At 41.6% G+C, this 21,669-nt stretch overlaps 1 protein-coding gene and 1 long non-coding RNA gene across 6 annotated transcripts; one reads left to right on the forward strand and one right to left on the reverse strand.

The window, feature by feature from the left end:
- Positions 1-205: 205 nt before the first annotated feature.
- Positions 206-16,711, reverse strand: LOC142079432 (uncharacterized). 5 transcript variants are annotated; one of them, XR_012672666.1, is made up of 5 exons: positions 16,614-16,711; positions 16,063-16,240; positions 14,565-14,660; positions 3,524-3,757; positions 206-2,667 (listed from the first exon to the last, which is right to left on the reverse strand). It is a non-coding gene; the product is annotated as an uncharacterized LOC142079432 (long non-coding RNA). The 5 variants fall into 5 exon arrangements; XR_012672662.1 differs by having other exon boundaries at positions 206-3,757; XR_012672665.1 differs by lacking the exons at positions 206-2,667; positions 3,524-3,757 and adding an exon at positions 8,712-10,564.
- AGR2 (anterior gradient 2, protein disulphide isomerase family member) lies at positions 14,498-20,245 on the forward strand. The gene is made up of 8 exons (XM_075143632.1): positions 14,498-14,529; positions 16,179-16,316; positions 16,621-16,684; positions 16,802-16,854; positions 17,772-17,845; positions 18,235-18,298; positions 19,246-19,329; positions 19,938-20,245. The coding sequence occupies exons 2-8, from the start codon at positions 16,187-16,189 to the stop codon at positions 19,985-19,987; spliced, it is 519 nt and encodes a 172-aa protein (XP_074999733.1). The 5' UTR covers positions 14,498-14,529; positions 16,179-16,186; the 3' UTR covers positions 19,988-20,245.
- Positions 20,246-21,669: the final 1,424 nt, after the last annotated feature.

Raw genomic sequence — 21,669 nt, forward strand, 5'->3', positions numbered from 1 at the left:
CAGCAGATTTTAATGATATATGGAGATTTGCATTTATTAAAAACAGAAAAGATAACTGGAATGAAAGTAAACAAGATTTAGGACAGGTCTGAGATTTAGGACGAATTATTTAAATCTAACCAACCTATAAATAATTGCTTAATACCAAAGGAAGTTCTTTGAAACTTAAATTAGCAGCAGCTTGCAAAGCGGAAACCATCATGGATAAATATAGCATGGGGATATTGTATCCCTGAAACTGTTCTTGAAAACATCAAGGCAGTAAGGAATAGGGAGGCAGCCATTCACAATCTGACACGTACTCTTTCCTTCAGTAAAAGTGTTTTGAAAGGGATTTGCATGGCAGGAATTCTCAACAGATTTGCTATCGCTCAGTGAAACATGCTGCAAGTAGAACAACATTTGCAGCAGACATATTATCTGACCTAGGTCATCTCCTGATTAAACATATATAGATTGGAAGGAGATTAGTCATTAAACGAACTAGAAATACAAGCCAAGCTTCAGCTTACACGGAGGCACTATATCCAATTAGCTTTGCAAGTGAGCTAAAAGCAGGAATTAAGAGGAAGGTAGTTCCAGGACACTTCTGCCAGCACGTCCGGTTCAGGATGCCTGAACACATGCACAGTCCATCGCATGCGTGATTTATATTTCCACATTCTGTGCCACAGGAGGAGTGTTTCAAAGCTTATTGAATCTTGACATCTCCACAATTGGGAAAGATGAAAAATGAAGGAATTACTTAGAAAATTTGAGGCAAGTAACAAAAAAGTTGCCGTGCCACATTATTTTAAACCCAAGAGTTATAATCACACATGTATGCATCATCGCGCCCCCAGGTCATTCAGGGAGTGGGCCAAGATCTCACTGTAAGCTGGTGCCTCCGTCCAAAGCCAGTCCCCAGAAACTGGTCAGGAACCAGGACATAACTAGCATTTACGCATGACACATGGGCATTCCTCAGCTAGCTTAACCTTAAAACCATGTCTGGCAGAAGTGAAACTGTCCTGGTGAAGGAAGAGGTATTCAGCAATATAGCAAAGCTTACCCAAGAAGAAAGGCGAAGTTCTCCAGTGATTGAGAGAAAGGGATGGCGTAGGAATGAAGGCACCTGGCTAAGCAGTTAACTGATGCCCCATAATTATGAACCCAATGCCCTCCATCCGTCAAAATCACAGTACGATCACTGCTATCTCCCAAAGAACCGCAGTGTTGCATAGGCCAATTTTATTCCTTCAGGGATTAAAATATCTCACAGTATCATATCACATAAGCTAAGTTTTCCCACTCAAAAGCAGAAGCTTTTCCAAACATTCATGTAGCTATGCTGTGACCTGCTGATTCCTTCACTGCTGTGTGCATTTACAACATCGCTCTGTTCCGGTAGGTCTGGCATAGGTGACACCATCAACCTCGCAAGCACTCTGCGCTCTCACTTCTCCATTTATATTAATTCTTTTTTTGTTATTATAATAGTACAAGTTTCATAACTGAATTGATCTATATGAATCATTTTATATGTTTACAATTGTTGGTTATTTGCTTTCCTTTTTGGAGGCATAAATGGTAGAGGTCCTTTAATGAAAAAATGGACCCAAGTTGTAGATGTCATATTGAGATGCCCAACAAGAACTCTAGAATGACCCAGGTTCATATTCAAAACAAACTCCTCCAGAAAGATAAAAGCTGTAGTCATTGCGCAGTGCTAAACATCTAACCCATGTTTAACAAAGTGTTTTTAATCAACAAGCATGTGAGCGTGACTGAGTAAAGAGTCCTGAGTAAATTCAGTAATAGTGGGCACCGCACACAAAACTGGGTTGCCGACCCAAGTGCTGAGTCCAGAATGGCTCAAATTTCAGTGATGTTTTGTCCTGGAGTTGCAGGTTGAATGAATCACAATTTCAAAAATTCGAATCTTTTGCTCTAATATTTTCAAAAGCCTCATTGCACTTGAAGGAGCACTTAAATTCTGTTTTACTCCGCAAGGCAAAATTCCACTATCCAATTTTCTACCAAGAGTGGAAGACTCCTGTGAAGAACTATTTATTTCATCCGTCATACCACATTTTTCCCCACCATCTTCTCATGACTTAACCTATTTCATCTAACCAATCTCTCACCAGATTGTCCACCTGGTTAAATCCTTCCTAAAACTCCGACTTTGTGACCGATTCATGCTTTCACTTAAAGAATTCTTCACACTGCCAGTTCTTACTGGATCTCCATGAGTTAGAGGCAGCACAGGCAATTCTCTGCAACACAATTTCATTTTGGGAAGTGAAGCCAAAATAATTACTTTTTTCTAAACAATTTTTATTTCTTTTGTGTGAGAAATTTTGAAAAAGTCTTACTTTTCATTCCCAAACAGATTATTATTTTTTTCCAAAATTACAATTTGACATAATAAAAATCCTATTCTTTGATCAGGCACTCAAATATTAGGCACAAAAACATTAGTATTTCCCAAACCACTTTAGCGATACCACTGTAAAGCTGTTATGCTTCAGACTGTAGCTCTACACTGTGAAGAAAGGACTGGGAAGCTTTGTTGAGATTTTTTTACTAGTAGTATTTTAAAGGCGTTTTGTTGACAGCAAATAGCTCTCTGGATCTTCAGTCTGCTCTTTCAAAAAGGTTGCCTAAGTCATAGTTCTGATCCCTCTGCAAAAGTTTGAACAAAATGAAAAACGAACGTATTAAAGAAAGTGCCCTGAATCTGACTCCACTGTTACTTTGAAGTTGTACATGGTGCAGAAGCTATGAATAGGCCATGGGGTGGGGGATATCTTCACTAAAACAAAGAACTACTGTTATTATTACAGCCTCCAAATATGCATTTATTTTCCAAAGTATCAACACTGGCACCTGCAGCTAATGGGGAAAGAAGTATTGCTGGGTATTGCTGGGTCTTCATTAATATCTTTAACATTGACTTAGCATGAACTGGGGAATAATGTAATCTTAAAAACGGAGAAGGATATAACAAAAAAACAAAATTGTAGGGTGGAGCTTTTATTTGCATTTAGTTTTATACCCAATTCACTTCCTGTTAGTAAAACTGCAGTAACATTCTTTGTACAACTTAGCTGCAAGCTATTGTTTAACCAGCACAATAAACCCAGCATTAACTTTTAGCCACCTCAGATTTGCTGACTAAGAACGGCATTAGGATGCCCTCTCCAATATGTTCAGAATGAAATATCATCCTGCATAAAACACACAAAGAGAAAGGAAAATGATATCACCCTGCATGGACAGAAAAAAGTCTTTGCCATTTATCTGCCATAACTTTTAAACCTCATTACTGCGACAAGCCACAGGTGCACTCTCTCTCCCTCTCTCCCCTTCCCTTACAAAACTAAAGGCAGCCAGCAGAGTATTTTGATTATTAATTAAACAAAGCCACTCCCAAATTGCTATGGTGCCACACAGCACAGAGCCAACACCCAGGGTTGCTGCTATTAGCTATTCCTGCTCGCCAGCTCCCAGCAAATCATCTGGGGAAAGACTCACTCACCAGGCAGAATTCAGTGAAACAAAGAAAATTGGAGAGCAGCATTGTTACGCTAGAAGGTTTTACAGAATTCAGCTCCTGCCGCAATGTATCTTCCACTTGAACCAAAGCATTTTATCAAGCAAGTTTTCTATATAATCCAGTTGCAAGGAGAGGTGACTCCATTTATTATACCAGCTGATGCAGTCAGAAAAAGCAAGGGGTGTTCAGTTTGAGATTCACTTGACAAGGGCTGACCTGTACAAATGGAGACGTTTTCAGGCTCAAGGCCCCTAACAGACCATCACAGTAGCATTCCTTTACAAAAATGATCTTTTGACGAGTGGTCAAGAACAGAGCTTGACTTTAACCTAAAATTTTTTATAAAATTGCATTCAGATAGATTTAAGAGGGAGTTGCATAGAGAAGTTGGAAGCTAAGTCTCTCTGCTTAGTATGAACAGGATCACTGAATGAACTCACAGAACGTTTCTTTGCTCACCAAACAGGCAACAGGAAAAAAGCATGGCAACATGGTGTGCTCTCATAAGGCAAAACTCTGTGACTTTCCTGGAGGGGTCATTGCTAACAGATTCACCTTGCTAACAAAATCTGGTGCTGCAGAGCAAAAGGCATCATTCTGCTTTACATGAGCAACGTTAGTGACAGGAAGAAAACCTCATGATCATGCAGTAAAAATAATACCTCTGGAATAATTTTTCTCTTCAATTTAAATTATCTGTAAACACAAAGCACCAGTTTCATTTTCCCCACACTTTTGGGACTTTAACACTTCTTCCCTTAAATGAACATCTTTAATCTTTTAACATGAACATCTTTAAGTATCTTCAGTCTTCCAGGCGTGTATCAATTATCTGGAAAAGATTTGTTAAACTAAACTCTTTTTTTCCTCATTTTCTGAATCAGAAGGAACTAAAAAGCCTGTGAGTAATTCAGACCTGAGCTCTGCTAGCCAAACGCACGTGGCAAATGGTCCCACTGACTTCACTGGAGCACCTCACAATGTGTGTAGTACAACACATTTTCACAGCACAGGCTCTAGTAGTCCAAGCTCACACTGGTAGATTCAAACAATGTGGCAGCTCTCACAAATTCTTACAGCCTGCAACTGAAATAGTTAAAAGGTAGAGCTACTTGCATTATATTCCTACGTTTCCCATACTTAACAGAAGAAATGGGGTGGTTTTATTTCAAAACCAATCTGACTGCCTCAGAGAGATAGTTGGAAAATTCCTATTATTATGGTGCACTCATGCTTAAGTTTCATTGACATAGCAGTGTCAATCACCAAAAGAATGGTCTCGTACTTCAAGATGCAGCTTGCCACTGGTCACATCAATCCTTAGGCTTTTATGATGACTCTACCTTAATTAACCAGTTATAAGAATGTTATTTATTTTGGGGGCTGAGCCAGGACAGTAAGAGCTCTCATCTACATGAGAGGCAAAGTCAAGCAAAGTAGGTGCTGATATATCGCACACAACAACCAGGAAGTTTGCAAGGAAATACAGGTGACACAATCTTATTGGTCAAGAAAAAGAAGAAACCTGAGCATAATGAACACCTCTCATAAAACGAGGAAGGCATCCTTAGTTGGACCCACTGTCTGATAGACTCTCATTTTCTTCTAAAAAAGGAGAGAAGAGAAAGATTTTATAGGAGACCACAACAAAGGTCCTGACAAAGGTCTTCGCGCATACACAAGCATGACACGACATTTGCAACATCCAAGTGTCCACATGAAGCTCATCTAAAGCTGCAAATAATTTTTAGCTTTTAGATGACATCTCTGCCCACTCTTTTTAGGATGTTAAAATAGAAAGCATAGGGAGCTAGAACAGCTGGTGGAGCTTACCAGCTGTTTACAGGTTATTATTTGATCATCATATGAGACAGGTGAAAGTAACATCTCTCATATAAACCTTTAATGAAAATAATAGCAATATGTACAGGCTCCCATGCCTGTGGTCTGTGGCATGTGGCACCCACATCCTTGCACATTACTGAAGAGTATAGCATAGATTATTTCCTTCTCTCCAGGTAACTGACATCATCTACCTGACTGCCATTCATTATCTTTAGTTTGCTTAGCTTTTTAGCAAGATATTTGATATTTAAAACATACAGTCAGTGGAGGAAGCAGCACTGTGTATTGAATTAGCAACTTGGAACTCAGCACTGCTAGCCAATACACCAGAGCTTCGCACTAACCAAGCAAAGACAGACATTTCCCCCATTCCTCCTGCGCTGCTGATTTGTACCCCCTCCACTGGTGCCAGAAAGCAGGTGGTGCTACCAATTGGCCCCAGGTTATTTCTGCCCAGCAACACCTGCAGAACGCAGCAGGCTGGCGGTCACAGGCAGCTTTCCGCCAGCTGCCTGTTTGCTCTGCAGCTCCAGCAGCTGAATGATATGAAATAGGAGTACAGGAACTGAAGCCCCAGCCTGCTGGCATTTGTAATGACTCAACGCGTTCAACTCTGAAAACTTAGCTAGTCAAAGTAGGATAGATACAGGTCTTTCCACAGAAAACAAAAATGGCACTTATTTCATCTTTTCCATTCAGACATGTTAAAAGCAGAAATGGCTCCTAACAGACCATTGACATAGCAACTCTAGTATGTGCATTTTTACATATGCATGACTCCTCATGAAGTTTTAAGTGGTCTACTTTCAGATCACACTCCCATCTCCATCTTTTCCACCCAGTTTTATTGGCATACAGAGATTAGATCACCTGTGACTTGACTATGCGGGAATTCCCTGCCTCCCAGGGAATCTCCAAGTGATACAGCTGGATACAGGGAACAGCCGGATGCAAAAAGACCACATTGCCTAAGCTCGCTTCTATTTCAGGCATTCTCAGCTGCCGGAATGACCTTAGGGGGAGGGAGGGGAAATGAGAGCTGTCTGCTTTCTCCCAGCTTCTGAGTCTCTATGCTAAGCATAGCTGAAACGTATCTCAGCCCTTGGACCACTATAAACTAAGTATTTCACAAGATTTGGGATAGCGTTGCTTATGGCAGCCACACAAAATGTAGTTTTAAAGGAGGATTGTGCATTTGAATGCCAAGATAGAGCCACGTTATCGTCATGCCACTGGCTGGAACTGGACCAGCAGGAGAGTGGGAACACCCATCCTCCTATCAGCTCCCTGTGACTGATACTGCTTATTTAGTGTCACCACCTGCGGGAGTGTGCTTACCATTTACAGGCCATAACGTTTAAACAAGACTTTAAGTACACGTTGCCTTAAGTCACTCTAATTGGCTTACACAGCCAGCTAACTATTCTGATAGGGGTATTACAACTGTATTTGTACAGTGTATGCTCCATACGGTGGTGAAACATGAGCACCTCATGGGTAAAAGTTAATAAACGTTCATTACTGTTCCAGCAATAATATCCTAATCTGTGACCATGGTATGGCATCTTTCCATTAATTTTATGTGGCAACAGGTCAGCTGTAGCTGAGAGTGGGATGTGTCTGGGTTAAATTATAAGTTCACCTTTGTACTATTTAACCTTTCTTTCGTACATGCTACATATGTAGAAACACAAAATATAACAGATTTGTTGGATTTAGAAGGCATCTCTGGAGACTGCCTAGTCCAAGACCCCTGCTCAAAGCAGAGTCACCTACAGCAGGTTGCTCAGGGCTGTATCCAGTTGGGTTTTGAATATGTCCAAGGAGGGAGATTCCACAACTTTTCTGGACAGCCTGTTCCAGTCTTCAATCATCCTCACATTACTGAAAAAAAGTTTTATCTTACATTTGCATGGAATTTCCTGAATTTCAATTTGGGCCCATTGCCTCTCATCCTGTCACTTGATGTCAGAGAAAAGTCTGGTTTTGTCTTCTTTACTTCCTCCACATCAGGTATTTATACACATTGATGAGATGCCCCTGAGCCATCTCTTCTGCAGGCTGAACAGTCCCAGCTCTCTCAGCCTCTCCTCGAATGACAGATGCTCCATCCCTTCACCATCTTTAAAGCCCCTTCCTGGACTTGCTCCAGTATGTCCATATCTCTCCTGTACTGGGGAGCCCAGAACTGGACCCAGCACTCCGGATGTGGCCTCACTTTCTTTGTCCTGCTGGCGATGCTTTGGCCTAATGCAGCCCTAGGGGCTGTTGGTCGCCTTTGCCGCAAGGGCATGCTACAGGCTAATGTCCAACTTGCTGTCCAACAGGAACCCCCAGCCATTTTCTGCAAAACTGCTTTCCACTTGGTTGAACCCAGGCATGTACTGGTGCCTCCCCAAGTGCAGGACTTTGCATTGCCCTTTGTTGAAGTTCATGGGGTTCATTTCTCTGACCTGTCAAGGTCCGTCTGCATGGTATCACAACCATCTGGTTTATCAACCACTTCTCCCAGCTTTGTATTACCTGCAGTCTTGTTGAGGGTGCACTCTCTCCATCCATTAATGAAGATGTTAAATAATATTGGCCCCAGTATTGACCCCTGGGGTACACCACTAGTGACTGGCTTCCAACTTGCGTGTTGCCAATCATGACCCTTTGAGGCTGGCAGTCCATGGCACTCTCCTCTCACTTACTCCATACTTTATCTGTTATTCTGGGGGGATGTTATGGGACATGTATCTTCTCTCATGCAAGGTCACTGTGTTGCGATATGTTTCCTGACTGAGAAAACAGCCCAGTTCCTTCAAGACAGATGAACTTTGAGAAGCCACCACCGTTGATCCTGCTCCTGTGACAGCTTTCTGCACAAACACATTCTTTAGCAAGAAACTCAGGGTAGTTTACTGGTAACGTGTGCTAAGAGATTATTAGCAGTAAAATGTTATTCTTCAAAGAAATAGAGAGAAAGATTCTCATCCCTGTGAGATGGCCTATTTTTGCAATAAACAAGGTTTAGGCAGAAGGAACATTGAAAATTCAGCAAAACTTTATACTCACACAATCATGGAATGCAAAAAGAGGAAGAATTCTGTCCCGGGCCTGTGTCAGGATTTGTAACTCTATAGGGATTTTTAAAGGTTAAGATCTTGGTTAAGACCTTTTAAAGGTATACATCCCTAACATTTCCATTATATTGTCAAATAAAAGATTATTTTAGGAGCCAGAATATCACGTAGCATAGAATATAGCCAACCTAAAAGTAAAAAACTAAGGAAAATACGAGGTTTGAGGCATTCTGCAATAGAATGACTTTATGCAATGGGAAGACAAACCAGTGGTCTATAATACGTCATTAAGATACTGTGTAAGAATATTATGTCAATATTTGCAGACAAGAATTGTAGTGAGAAGCCTTCAGAAGCACATTCAGCGTTCTGCATTAGCATCTTATAGCATGAATCAGCTGGAACAGGCAGCTGTGTTATCCTCCTCTTCGACAGATTAGACAAGCGCAGCCAACTTCTTGAATTTTAGTAGAGGTCAGTTGTGACATTAGACAGAAATATAGAGTACTGCACTCTGGGGGAGGGGGGAGAGAGAAAAAACTCCCCGCCCTGCCCCCCCCCCAAAAAAAAAAAAAGAAAAAAAAAAGGTAAGAAGGTGAAAACATAGAGGAATTTATCACTGATCTAAATTTGGAGAGTCAGTTTTACAACTTTGTGGCTGAGGCCCGGATAAAAAAACAGATTGTATTCAGGATCTGGGAAATCCAACTCAGAAGATAAGACTGCTAAATCCCAGATTTAAGCTTGACAAGGCAACTGGAATTGTCCAACAAAGACCTTCATCCAGTTCAGACTGAAGTAGAGGGAGAAAAAACAGTACTGTGATGTGGACATGGTGGGGACATGGTGGAATTTCTAAGACACGACAACTGTGAGACCTGCTGCAGAAAGGCAGCTGAACCTCAACGCTGGAAACTTAAACTGTGTGGTCCATGTGATTGTCTAAAACTGCACATTCTGTGACAAATACACAAGCCAAGGCAATCTGGGAGAAGAGGAAGGGTGCTGTGGAGCACATCACGCAAGCCAGAAGGTGTCAACACCAGGAGAGTCTGCACAGCTTGGAGAAAAAGACCAACACTACCAGTAACAGAGACAAACTCTGCTTCATTGCAGAGATAATGCTGATTAGGATATTGGCCCAAAAGCAAAAGCAATATTAAATAATGTGAGAATAGCGCACAAGCAGCAGTGAGGCTAAGAAAGCAGCTGTGTCCGTGGGTTCAGCTGGAATTTCACTGAGCAGATGTATTTACTGCTCATTGATAAAAAATTTAAAATAAAAAAAAAAAAAGACAACAAAAAATTACTAGATGGAATCCTTTATTTTTGTAAACTTTCAAGTTAGTAAGAATAAAGAGAATAAAGAGAATCCCATCCCTTACTACTTAGGGACCAATTCTGGGAGTCAGAGCTGGCATCATATCACTGATGCTTACTAGAAGCCAAAGTCTTATGATCTTTGAGGTAAAGCATTAGGAAAACTGAGAGGGTCTGGGCTACAGATAATCAAACACAAATTTGAAATAAGAACAATGAATACAAAGAGGCACACAGAGAGATCACAGTAAGGTGGCAGCTCCGAGAGACTCGCTGAATTACGGACAATGTGGTTCAGCTACTTGCCTGTAATAGATATTACCATCCAAGGACCAAGGGAGGCAGGTTTTATAAACAAGTTATATTAACAGAAAGGGGTTAATTAAAAACTCTCTATGTGATACTAAGTACAAAACTAAGCTGTCCAAAACACAAAGGTCTTCCCACCATCCTCATACATTACAGTATAGTAAAAATAGGAAACTCCTGGCTCACAGATTTCGAGCCATACCGAAAATTGAGTATCAGTTGCTCAGACAGGAGAGGAGTCATTGGCTTTAATCTTGGAGTATAGAAAATTTTCTGGTTTTAAACACAGCTAGTTATTTCAATTAATTAAAATGCATTTACTTAAACTTAAATACAAGAATTTCAGGCATGAAGTCTTGCCGATCATAACCGACTTGCCCAGTCAAGAAGACCAGGTAAACAGTCTTCTCCGCAGGCTGTGGTACACCCCCAGCTTCACAATCCCTCTCATCAAAGAACCCCTCTTCACTCACTCACTGCCTCCCTGTAGGAACCAAACATTTCAAAGTTAAATCTAAATGTTGTCAGGATCAGGCTTTCTCTTACCAAACACAAGCTGAGCAATTAAGTCCCACATATGCTGAAAACCTTGACACTCCTTGGTGCAACAGATCATGAGAGTTTCCTTACTGTTGTGAAAAAGGGCATTAAACAGTACAAGAGCAAGTATATCTACTATGGGTGTTCAAATGACTTACTGATTTTAAAACACGTCATTCAGCAAAGCCTTCCAGACATCCCAGTACTTCACAGTTCAAAACAGAGTATAATACTGGTTACATCATAAATCCCCACCTTTATCTGAAGCTATGTAAAGGATGCTCCATGCTTGCATTCCAGCTTGCCAATTTATATCAAGTGGTGGTGATCTGTATTTTATAAACATGCATGTGCAAGTGGGAAAGAACGTCTTCAGAGATATCAAAATCCTGATGGATTGGTCTTTTGTTTTGAAAGCAGTGATCAAAGGGTCAGAATGTCATATTTTAAATCCTAACCATCTCTTCTGCTATCTAATTTGAAAAATATTACTAATAAACAGTAGGTACTGCAAATTAATTGAGTCATTCATTCAACAAAAAAGAGGAAAGTGTTGGGCTGACATATTTTGGGAAATCATCATCCTTCAAGAAAAATCATCAGATTCTTAGCAGATATTTACCTGAACTCCAGTTACCAGCTTTAAGTGTTCAGCAGTAAAAATCTGCTGAAGTTTTGACTTTCCAGCTCTGTATTGAAATGTGGCTTTGTACTGAAAATAAAGTAGTCAGGAGAGTGGTTGGACCATGGTCTTCCAACTCTCAGGAGAATGTCTGGACCACTTATAAGATACCAAGTCCTTCCTAGTCTCTCCTTTAGTAGTGCTCTCCATTTGTATGTATCCGCAAAAGTTTCCTGAGCCAATGTGAGAAAAATCACTTTCTTGCCTAACAGACCAACAGCTAAGCTGGGGTAGCTGGCATCTGGTACCTGCTCCAACATAGATGACTATTATACAAAAAGAAACGGTCTTGACATGAGTGACTGGGAACATCCATCATCATGCCATATCCCAATCCAGAGAGCACCTACCTACAATCTTCAAGATAAGGTTTTGAATTATTTCAGGGGGAGGGGGAAATAGAATGGAACCTGCATCTGCCATAGGTGTCAGAGGTGTCTCAGCTCATAAATTTTGGGGTGAAAGGCTTTCCAGAAAAATTGTCAGGCAAATTTCTTCCAAGCAGCTTTGAGGTGATGAAAAATTACTATTCAGTTCATGTGGTTAAAGCATTGACAAAAGAAGTTTGACCAGTTCTTGAAAGTATTCTACAATGTACTACTGCTTTAACAGCACTGGAAGCTCACTGACTCCCAGATACGGCTGTCTCTGGCTTTGACTCAGAGCATTGTTAGTGCGGGACTGACCATACATTTCATTCATTACTTTTATTCCTCCAATGTAAAGTTTTGCTATTTATTCCATGCAGCAGATCACAAGACTTGGAAGCACGTGCTTGTAATGAAATTAGGAGAAATGGCTGAGTTCTAAAACTTATGTATTACAAAACACAAGGAAAAATGAAGCGCTTCAGAAAATGCCTTCAAAACAGCTATAACATCAGTCACCTGATGCTGTGCTGATTTCTGTGTGACATCATGAATAAAGGTACCTTCAGACCAGAGAAATAAAAATCAAAGGAAAAATCCAATGACTAGTTTTGTAAAGATGTTAAATATTAACGGTAATGGGGTCTACCAGATCTTTACAGCAAAAGAGGAAAAGCCTTCTGGGATAGTCCTATTTTGTTCCAAGCTCTCCTGGGGCAATTCCTGCAGGATGTAGTCACTGAGGCAGAGAAAGTAGCCCCTGATAAACAGCCAGAAGCTAATTCAGCGGCTGGGTGCAGTCTCAGGACCCAAGCAGGGAGCTGTGGGAAAGGCTGAGCTCCCCTCTCTCTTCATTAACGAGGCACAAAGATGGTTTAGAGACACGGTCAACTACCTCCGTTGAGATCACTGGGTTTGAGCTGACAGGGAAGTCGCTGTGAGTAGCTGCATTTGAATTACTGAGTATTCTGTGGGAAACCATTCTCACAGAGCAGCACAAAGCTATGTGGAAATAGGCTAAGGTTAGTGCACCTCCTGAAAACAAGAGAAAGCAAAGGTGCAAATTAAATGGAAATACAGCTGAGGCAGGAGCCAAGGAGCGGCTGGGGACTTAGTTTTGAGAACGCATTTTTAGACAAAACCTTATTTTTTTAAAAAAGTGTGTGAGTGGGAGCCTACCTGCTCATTATCTCTTCACATAACCAGAGAGCAACTAGAACTTCTGTTACGGGATGTAAAACTACCAAATGCTATTAGGTGTGACCTGAGAAGACAGTCAGCAAGAGCGTGTTGAATTGCATGAGCCGAGACCAAGATTTCAGAAATGGGTACCTAATGTTTGACTCCTACATCTACACTGAAGTGGATTAAGGGTGTAACCTGATTATCCAAAGTGAGTGCTCCCGTGTCCAAATATGGATCTTGGAAACTTATTTTGGTATATGTTTTCGAAGAAAATCTGAGTACATGTGATTTGGATACACAATATAGAATCTCTGAATCTTCAGGAAAAAGTGCTGGAGGAGGAGCAGAGATTCATATGCAATCTCTCTCATTACATTTCTTTATCAGGAAAACATACATTTATCATGAAACATACAGAAATGGGAGTTAAAATGATGACCATCCTGGGAGCTTTGGTTTCACCCTTCTAATAAGTCAAGCATCTAAGCAAAGCACGGTACATTTGTAAGGACCAGTGATATTTTTTTTTTGCTTGAGTTCACCATCTTGCTTCTGCACCTTGTTTTCCTAATTACTGAGTACGAAAGATTAAAAAATAAAAACAAACCATGATCCAAAGCACTAAATTCTCTTAAGCATGTTCATAAAAATGGACGCTCTTAGCAGCCATCAGAGAGCACTGTGAATTTCAAACAGGAAAATCCATATCTGATGGATTTCATCTACTCAACTGAGTAATGATGTTAAGTGTTCACTGCCCGTGAACATGTGATTTTAATCTCACTGAAATATATGAGCCATGCACCAAGGAGCACATACTGTAGTTTCAACATATATTGCTGAGGACAGAATCGCATTGACCTCTGAGGAAGGACCATCTGCAGTCAGTACAAGAGTAGCGATGGCCTTCCAGCCACCTAAAAAGGTCTCGTTTTCCTGAGCATTGCACTGTATTGTACGTGTATCTGAAACCTAAAATGGCTGATTTTCATGTTGTAGTTAAAAATAAATGTCTACAAAACTAATTAAACATGGAATTTGAATTAAATGTTTATTTAGACCTTCGCTTATGAATACAGTTTATTGTTATAGCTTCCAAATACATTTCATTGTAGAGATCTTTACAAACTTTCTTTTAGGTTTTATTACAATTTTCCTGCGTGCTGGTATATGTGCATGTGTACACACATACCTGTATAATGTGCATAGTTAATTATCTAATTAACATCTAAAGTTCTGAGTCATCAATTTAACTTTTTCAGAGGACTAAAAAAACAGCAACCCGTATTGATTTTCCAACCAATGAAAAAAAGACAAATCACTCTTCAGGCAAATCAGGAGTCTTGACTTAAGCTTACCTGGACTTGGATCTTTGCCAACATTTTAAAATCACCTTTCAAAAATTGTCCCAAAAGTCTACAGAAACATCTCTGGGGTTTAGATGCAGTGTCTGACAGGAAACTGTAAAGTTACTTAATTACAAACTCAACCCTGAATGTTTTGGTGGGGAAAAAACTGGAAAGTTTAGCTCTTTGGAAGTTGTATTCACATTCAAAGCTTGTGGGTGGAGTTGGGGTGTGTGAAGGTGCATAAATAGGCAGTAGGAAGGGCAGCGTTCACATTGTAACCGGCAACACCTTCGCACCCTGGCAGGCGTCTGGGAGAGCAAACAAGGTAAGGCACGGCACGCTTACTGCTTTAGAAGGTACCTGGGGGAGCTGTGAGCCCGGGCTACCTGGGGCTGGGGCAGCCCATCAATGGAGAGAAAAGACTGCAGCAATGTAGGCACAGTTCAGCACAGCTTGCTATGAAGAAAAAACGTGTAGAGAAATATTGGCTTTGCAGGTTAAAAGAGCCAGGAGAGGAGGGTTTTTTTGGGGGGGTGAAGAACTTAGCAAAGTGCACATAGCCTTCCAGAGGTAAAGTTTTTAAAGAACAGGTTTAATGATCCTTTGTTATTGCTTTCTGCATTCTGCATCAGCAACAGCATAAAATTTGCCTGGTTGTCCCATACCACCTTCTTCTTTTTTTTTTTTTTTTTAGAGAAGCATTACTTCTGCTATACAGCTCTAGCCAAAACAACTCTTGAGGCAACCCTGAAAATCTACCGGGTCTAATTTAACTTTATGCAATTTTCTTCCTGGCTAAGGACACTTTTCTTAGAGCAGAAAGGCAGTCTGCTGCAAAAGTTGTATTTCATGCCCTTGAAACAGTAACTTTTTGGATGTTTGATGTCTATTGGACATCCCAGTAGCAAAGAGCACTGTACCACTGATGCAAATTCAGCTAATGTTTCCTCCTGCAGTTCCTACCCAGAAAAATGCTTCTGTTTCACTGGAGTTTCATTTTCATTGTCTGAATTTTAAAAACAGTCAGCCTGTTGTAATTTCTGCATGAATCTTTTGAATTTTCTGTATTGCTTTTAGAATATCTTAGATTTTCTTACTGTACCCATTACATAGGTGTTCTAGTTTCTAGAAGGAAATTTAATGAGAAAATATAGGGTCATGTTTTACTCCTTCAAAGAAGCATCCCAGCTGAAACGCTGAGGAGCTTCCCATCAGACATGTCTCATCTCCATCTCCGTGCCCCAGAGTCTGGCTCAGGAAAAGTCCTCTGCTTTGTGTTGCTTAAACCAGCAAACTGCATTTCAGTTCTTACTGTTCTATACAGCAACTCCTCCCCACCCTGTTTATTATAGATTCTACTGGTTTTAAGAATTAGATGATACTTTTAAGGAGGAAGACAGGATTGGAAGTTTCAACAACAGCATTAAGCTGTGCCTATGCCAATGGCTTGCTATAAAGCCTAGCTTAACATTTAGACTTCTCATTTGAGTTGCTCCCGCTGCAAAATGAAGGAAGAGCCAAGGCAAGTTAATTTTTCAGCACCTGGGCTGCTAAAGTACTTGGTTATGAAAACACTGGGAGCTCGAGGTATAACTGTGAACTTATTAGGACTTGAAAATACTTTTGGAATTGCCAAAACTCACTTGTTTTACTGAGCAAATTCAATATATGTAAATACAAGAGAGAGAAACTAACACGTAAGTGCGCATCTTCAAAGGACCACAGCCCAACGCATGAACAGAGCAGTAGAAAGCAGCCAGGTCCTTCACGGCAATTTGCAAAGCAAACCTCAGGCTTCCCTGAGGTTCCCCCAAGCCCAGGCCCCTGCCTGGAGCAGTTCGTTTCAGCCCTGACTCACCCTGCTGCATACTTGTGACTTGACCTGCCGCTCTACCCGTCCTTATCTGCTGTGTGCCTCGAGCAAGCAGCAGCCTGGGAGGCACGACAACGTGAAGTTTCTCTCATCTGTTCCAGGAGCTGCCATGGAGAAGAGTTACATGTCCATGTTCCTGCTGCTCGTTGCCATCTCCTGTGCTCTGGCAAAGGATGTGGGCAAGAAGGAGACAAAGGAGACTACCGCTAAACCAAAACTGCCTCAGACACTCTCCAGAGGTAAAAAAACAACACAAAATCAAAAAAAAACCCAAATTAAAAAAAAAAATTGCAATCTGCTGAAGTTTTGACCTGCTGAAGTTTTGACTTCTATGCTGTTCTAATAAATTAATTTTCTTGCAACTCATTCTGCAAATACATTTTCTAGTATTTCCTAGCACCCCCTCCCCCTTTATTCCTGATTTAAAGCCGTCTAGCAGCGCGTCTGTTCCAAGCCCTTCCCGGCAGGCGCGGGCAGGGGGCGGGACGCGAACCCCCGGCCGCCGGCCCCGCTTATAACGCGCCGCCTGTCCTTACCCCGCAGGCTGGGGCGACCAGCTCATCTGGACGCAGACGTACGAGGAAGCGCTCTTCCGCTCCAAGCACAGGTACCGCGCTCCGCGCCCCGCTCCGCGCCCCGCTCCGCGCACCGCCGCGCCCCGCTCCGCGCCCCCTGGCGCCCCCTGGCGCCTCCCCAGCCCCTAACCTGGACTCTTCTTCTCCAGCAACAAACCCCTGATGATCATCCACCACTTGGAAGACTGCCCGCACAGCCAAGGTAATCCCTCTGCGCTGAAGAAAAAAAAAAAATCATCTGGTTCTCGGTTTCTGCATAAATGCTGCTTAAAAAAAAGCAACCAACCAAACAGAAAACCCAAACCAGCTACCATTCTGCTTGCTGAGTAAGCCGTATTGAAATGCTAACTTGCACAAGCACGTGGAGCATTCTTCAAGTCATTGTTCCACATCGGTATTTTCCACTGTGCAGAAATAAAATAAAAACGGTAATTCAGTATTACATGGTACAGAATGGATACAGAAACAAGCACAGGTCAGCAGGTTTTGACTTGTGGCAGATCTGGTTTTAGTTCGCGTCACAATCAGCCAAAACCGATAGCAAAACCAGGAGTAGTGAAAAACAGTAGTTTACTGGAAAGGACACATTCAGCTTTCAGTATCACTGATGTTTGAGACTGAATCAGCCAGTGGCTCAATCAAACTAGGCTGAAACTGAGCCCTTGTGGGATTTCTGCTAACTGGGACTGCTCTTTTCCCAGTGTTTCTGAATTTACCCAAGGGCCTTTCCGCCTGCAAGCCGATCCACATGGCAAGACCTTTGCGTCCATCCATAGCTCCAGTAACTCCAGAAGAATCTTTGTCCAAGCATTAAAATCCTCTCAAACATCTCAGGCTGAAGTCCTACACCTCTGTACTGTGCCTTAAGAACTGGAGCCAGAAACTGCAATAGCAGACTAGGAGGTTTAAAGGGTCAAATGCTCAAGCAGACAAATGTGAGAGCTGCACTATCTGAAGGAAGGAGGGACATTTTTTAGCATTACACTTACTCTTTACCACAGAATATAAATGAGTTGATCATCTTCCAGAGGAATGAACCTAAAATCTTCATTTGCTGCAATTGTAAACTGGGAATTCTCAATTTGATTCTACTTTCATTCCCATTTATTTCCACTCTAGCACTCAAGAAGGTCTTTGCTGAAAATAAAGATATACAGAAATTGGCTGAAAAATTCATTCTCCTGAACCTTGTGGTAAGTTTCCCAATTACACTTCATTAAGTGAAAGCAATAAAGTTCTATTTTTAATTATGGCTTCTCTAGCTATAATTAGTCAGTTTAATAGCTAGGGTTGGCTAGGAAAATGGCCAGTGCTGAAGCATAATAGATTCAGTAATAAGTGTCTTTCATCTGTAGCTATCATAACCTCAAAATATGAGGGAATTTAAAGTTTAATAATAACATTAACTGTTGTTATCAATTTGCAACTCCAGCTGTTAAAAGACTGCATCCTAGACAGTGAATTTCTTAAACTGCAAAACGTATTATTTAAGCTCTATTTCAAAACTCAAAGTACGATGAAGAAAAAATATATTTATGTAACATGCCCTCCTTGACTGGGAACCTTATCTGTTTTCTTTAAGTACGAAACCACAGACAAGAATCTTTCACCTGATGGCCAGTACGTCCCTCGGATTTTGTTCATAGGTGAGTACCTCAAGCATCGAAGCTGATCTCAGATCAGAGCCCCTGCTGCGCCATGAATCTCAGATCCTCGGGCTTACTCACAGGAATTGATTCCATGTGAAATATAAATTTTCTAGTTGGTTTTGTTGGATGCAATTTCAAAGCAACCCCAGCTACATCATTAGCTTCACGGGTCCAGCATTCCTCCCTCGTGGGTTCCACGAATGATGTAATTCCTTCCATCGTGTCATCGAAATGACATGATGCCACACTGACTGGAATGGGTAGGCAGTGGCGCAGCCTCGCTCATCCTCCTATCTCTAGAACTACTGTAATGCTGACAGGTTTCTGTTTGTAATACAATCTCAGACATCGCAGGAACAGCAGTGACCCCGGATGCTTCAGGGGCCAATTTTCAAAGCTCAGTACTCGGTTCTGTGCTCCACTAACCTGCACAAACCCCTCCGAAGCATTTGTGTTTTAGAGACGTATTAGTGGCCATGCATGCATCCAGGTATTCCCTCTCCCAGAAGAGATATGTAACCTCACATACTGTACACATGCATCATTAACACCTACCTTGATAAATCTAGGTCATGATGACCATTTTCAACAGACCAAAGCAACCGCCACATTATCTCTTCCTTTGTTATTTCTTTTTTAATAACATTTGTAGCCTGAAAGCAGCCTCAGCTCACAGAGTTAATTCGGGTACTACGCAGTAGCACAAGGTGCAAGGCTGATCAACATTGATCAGAATTAAACCCATCCCCTTCTTAATAAGCCTGCAAACACAACTCTTAAAATTGAAATGTCAGTGACTGTGTAGAACGATCTCTTGGTTGTTAGTGGAAGAAGATGTGTGTGCAGAAACATTCAGGAAGCAAGCAGAAGTGCAGAAAGGTTTATTTCCTTCTGCTTGAAGGTTAATCCTGTCTTCTACAACTTCTTTCACCCTTTTTTTCCAGATCCTTCCCTGACTGTGAGAGCAGATATTACTGGAAGATACTCAAACCGCCTCTACGCGTACGAGCCCTCTGACATTTCATTGTGTAAGTAGTGTATTCTGAAATATTCTGAAAGTCACATTTTTAACGCGACAAGGAGTAACACCAGGCGTTAGACTCTCGCAATCAGTACTTGCTGAAAGACAGCTAACTAGGATTAAAATTAAACAGGATGCTAGACTTAAACTCAGTGAGGTGAAGAGAATGATGGCAGAGCCCTGGAGCCTTAAACATCCATCTGTTTTAAAAGAAAGCATACGTCAGTAGGAACTTGCGCAATTCAGCAGCGTTCACTGTAAGCGGCGGTGAGAACTCTTGCACGCAAGCCCTGCCGGGCCGGGTCAGGAAACCTTCTGGGAGCAGGGAAGAGTTGCGTGCCACAGCCCTCCCTCACCGCTGCACAGCTCCCGTCTCTGCCCGGCCAATGCCCGTGTGTTTGCAGTAACAGATGTGTGTTCTCACCAGTCAAAATTAAACAGATGCTGTTCACAAAATGCTTGGAAGAGTCTGTAGAGCACAGAGCATCAGAATCCATATAGCAATAGGCATGTGAGCAAAAGCTTTAATAATAATGACATTTTCTCGACATTATTTGTAGTCACTGGCAGAGGAAGTTGCAACAAAAATAACATGTATGAATATTTCATTTCTAGTGTATTCAAATATGCAGAAAGCGATGAAACTCCTGAAGACGGAACTGTAAGGGGAAGAAGGAAGCCCTTAAACACTATGAAGTCTGATCATCTCTCCTCCACTCATTTAAACTGGTGAAGAGACTGTTTAGGGTGATATTTAGTGATGTATAGTGCTGGTTTATATACATAAACACTAGTTTTGCATTAGCACTTTTGTACTGGGCAGCATTTTTAAAAGCTGGAGGCTTTTAATTTAAGGCATACAGAAGAATACTGTATGATCCAACTGTAAAAATGATTTTTTTAAAAATAAATCCATTTCAAGTGTTTACATACAAAACGTTGCTGTGTTTGTATTTTTTCCTTATTATCATCTACCATTATTAGAAAGAGTAAAATCACCGTGTTACTTGAGACCTCAGCTTGCAATTTTACATCTAAGCACTTTGGAAGGAAAAGGGCTGTTGTGGGTTAACCCTAGCCAGCAGCTCTGCCCCACGCAGCCGCTCGCTCACTCCCCTCCAGAGGGATGGGGGAGAGAACTGGAAACGTAAAAGTGAGAAAACTCATCAATTGAGGTAAAGACAGTTTAATAGGTAAAGCAAAAGCCGTGCACGCAAGCAAAGCAAAACAAGGAATTCATTCCCTACTTCCCAACGGCAGGCAGGTGTTCAGCCATCTCCAGGAAAGCAGGGCTCCATCACGCATAACGGTTACTTGGGAAGGCAAACGCCATCACTCCGAACGTCCCCCCTTTCCTTCTTTTTCCCCCAGCTTTATGTGCTGAGCATGATGTCATATGGTATGGAATATCCCTTTGGTCAGTTGGGGTCAGCTGTCCCAGCCGTGTCCCCTCCCAACTTCTTGTGCACCCCCACCCTGCTTGCTGGTGGGGTGGGGTGAGGAGCAGAAGAGGCCTTGACTCTCTGTAAGCGTCAGCAAGAACTAAAACATCCCTGTGTTATCAACACTGTTTTGGATACAAACCCAAAGCATGGCACCATACAAGCTACTATGAAGAAAATTAACTCTACCCAGCCAAACCCAGTAGAGGAAAGCAGCTCTTTATCGCCAGTTTCAGCAGCTAGCTAAGCTCTGTATTGCTCAGCCTGCTTTATCTCCATTTATTTCCCCATAGCACCAACTTATGTCGAGCTCTCATTATCAGCCCTTTCTTACAGTTAGATAACAAGAAGCACAAACCTTTTACAGAAAAGTACTTGAGACTAGAGGATGGGATTGGTTATATGGGGTTTTTGTTTCTTTTTTTAAACTGGCTGCATTCTGAAGTGATCCGAAGATCACCTTACCTACTTGAAGATTTTTTTTTTTTAAAGATAAAAACTGCTTCCCTTAAAAGATTCCTGCTTACATCGGAATTCAGTGAAGCCTTAAGATGATTAATAGAAGTAATACTGCATTGAATATATGGTTGGTTTCACGATTGTGTTACAGCTTGCGATTGATTATTTACAAGCCCAAAAGGGACAAGAGAAGTCAGAACTAAAAGAAACCCTGCAGCTGAACACCACGGGAGTACACACCACCTCAAGACTTAGGCCAGAAGGAGGCTTTCCAACCTCAAGTATCTAAGAACTCAGCAGCGGCACCAGTGAGAAACACTTTGCCCAGGACTATACCTGCACTACCTTCTCAGGTTTTTGGCAATGTCAGCCATTATTACCACTACTATTACCATTACTACCACTACCAGTCATGACGATAATCACAATCGAGAAATACACCTGGG

Source organism: Calonectris borealis, chromosome 2 (genome assembly GCF_964195595.1).
Source record: "Calonectris borealis chromosome 2, bCalBor7.hap1.2, whole genome shotgun sequence".
In the NCBI taxonomy this organism is placed as follows: domain Eukaryota; kingdom Metazoa; phylum Chordata; class Aves; order Procellariiformes; family Procellariidae; genus Calonectris; species Calonectris borealis.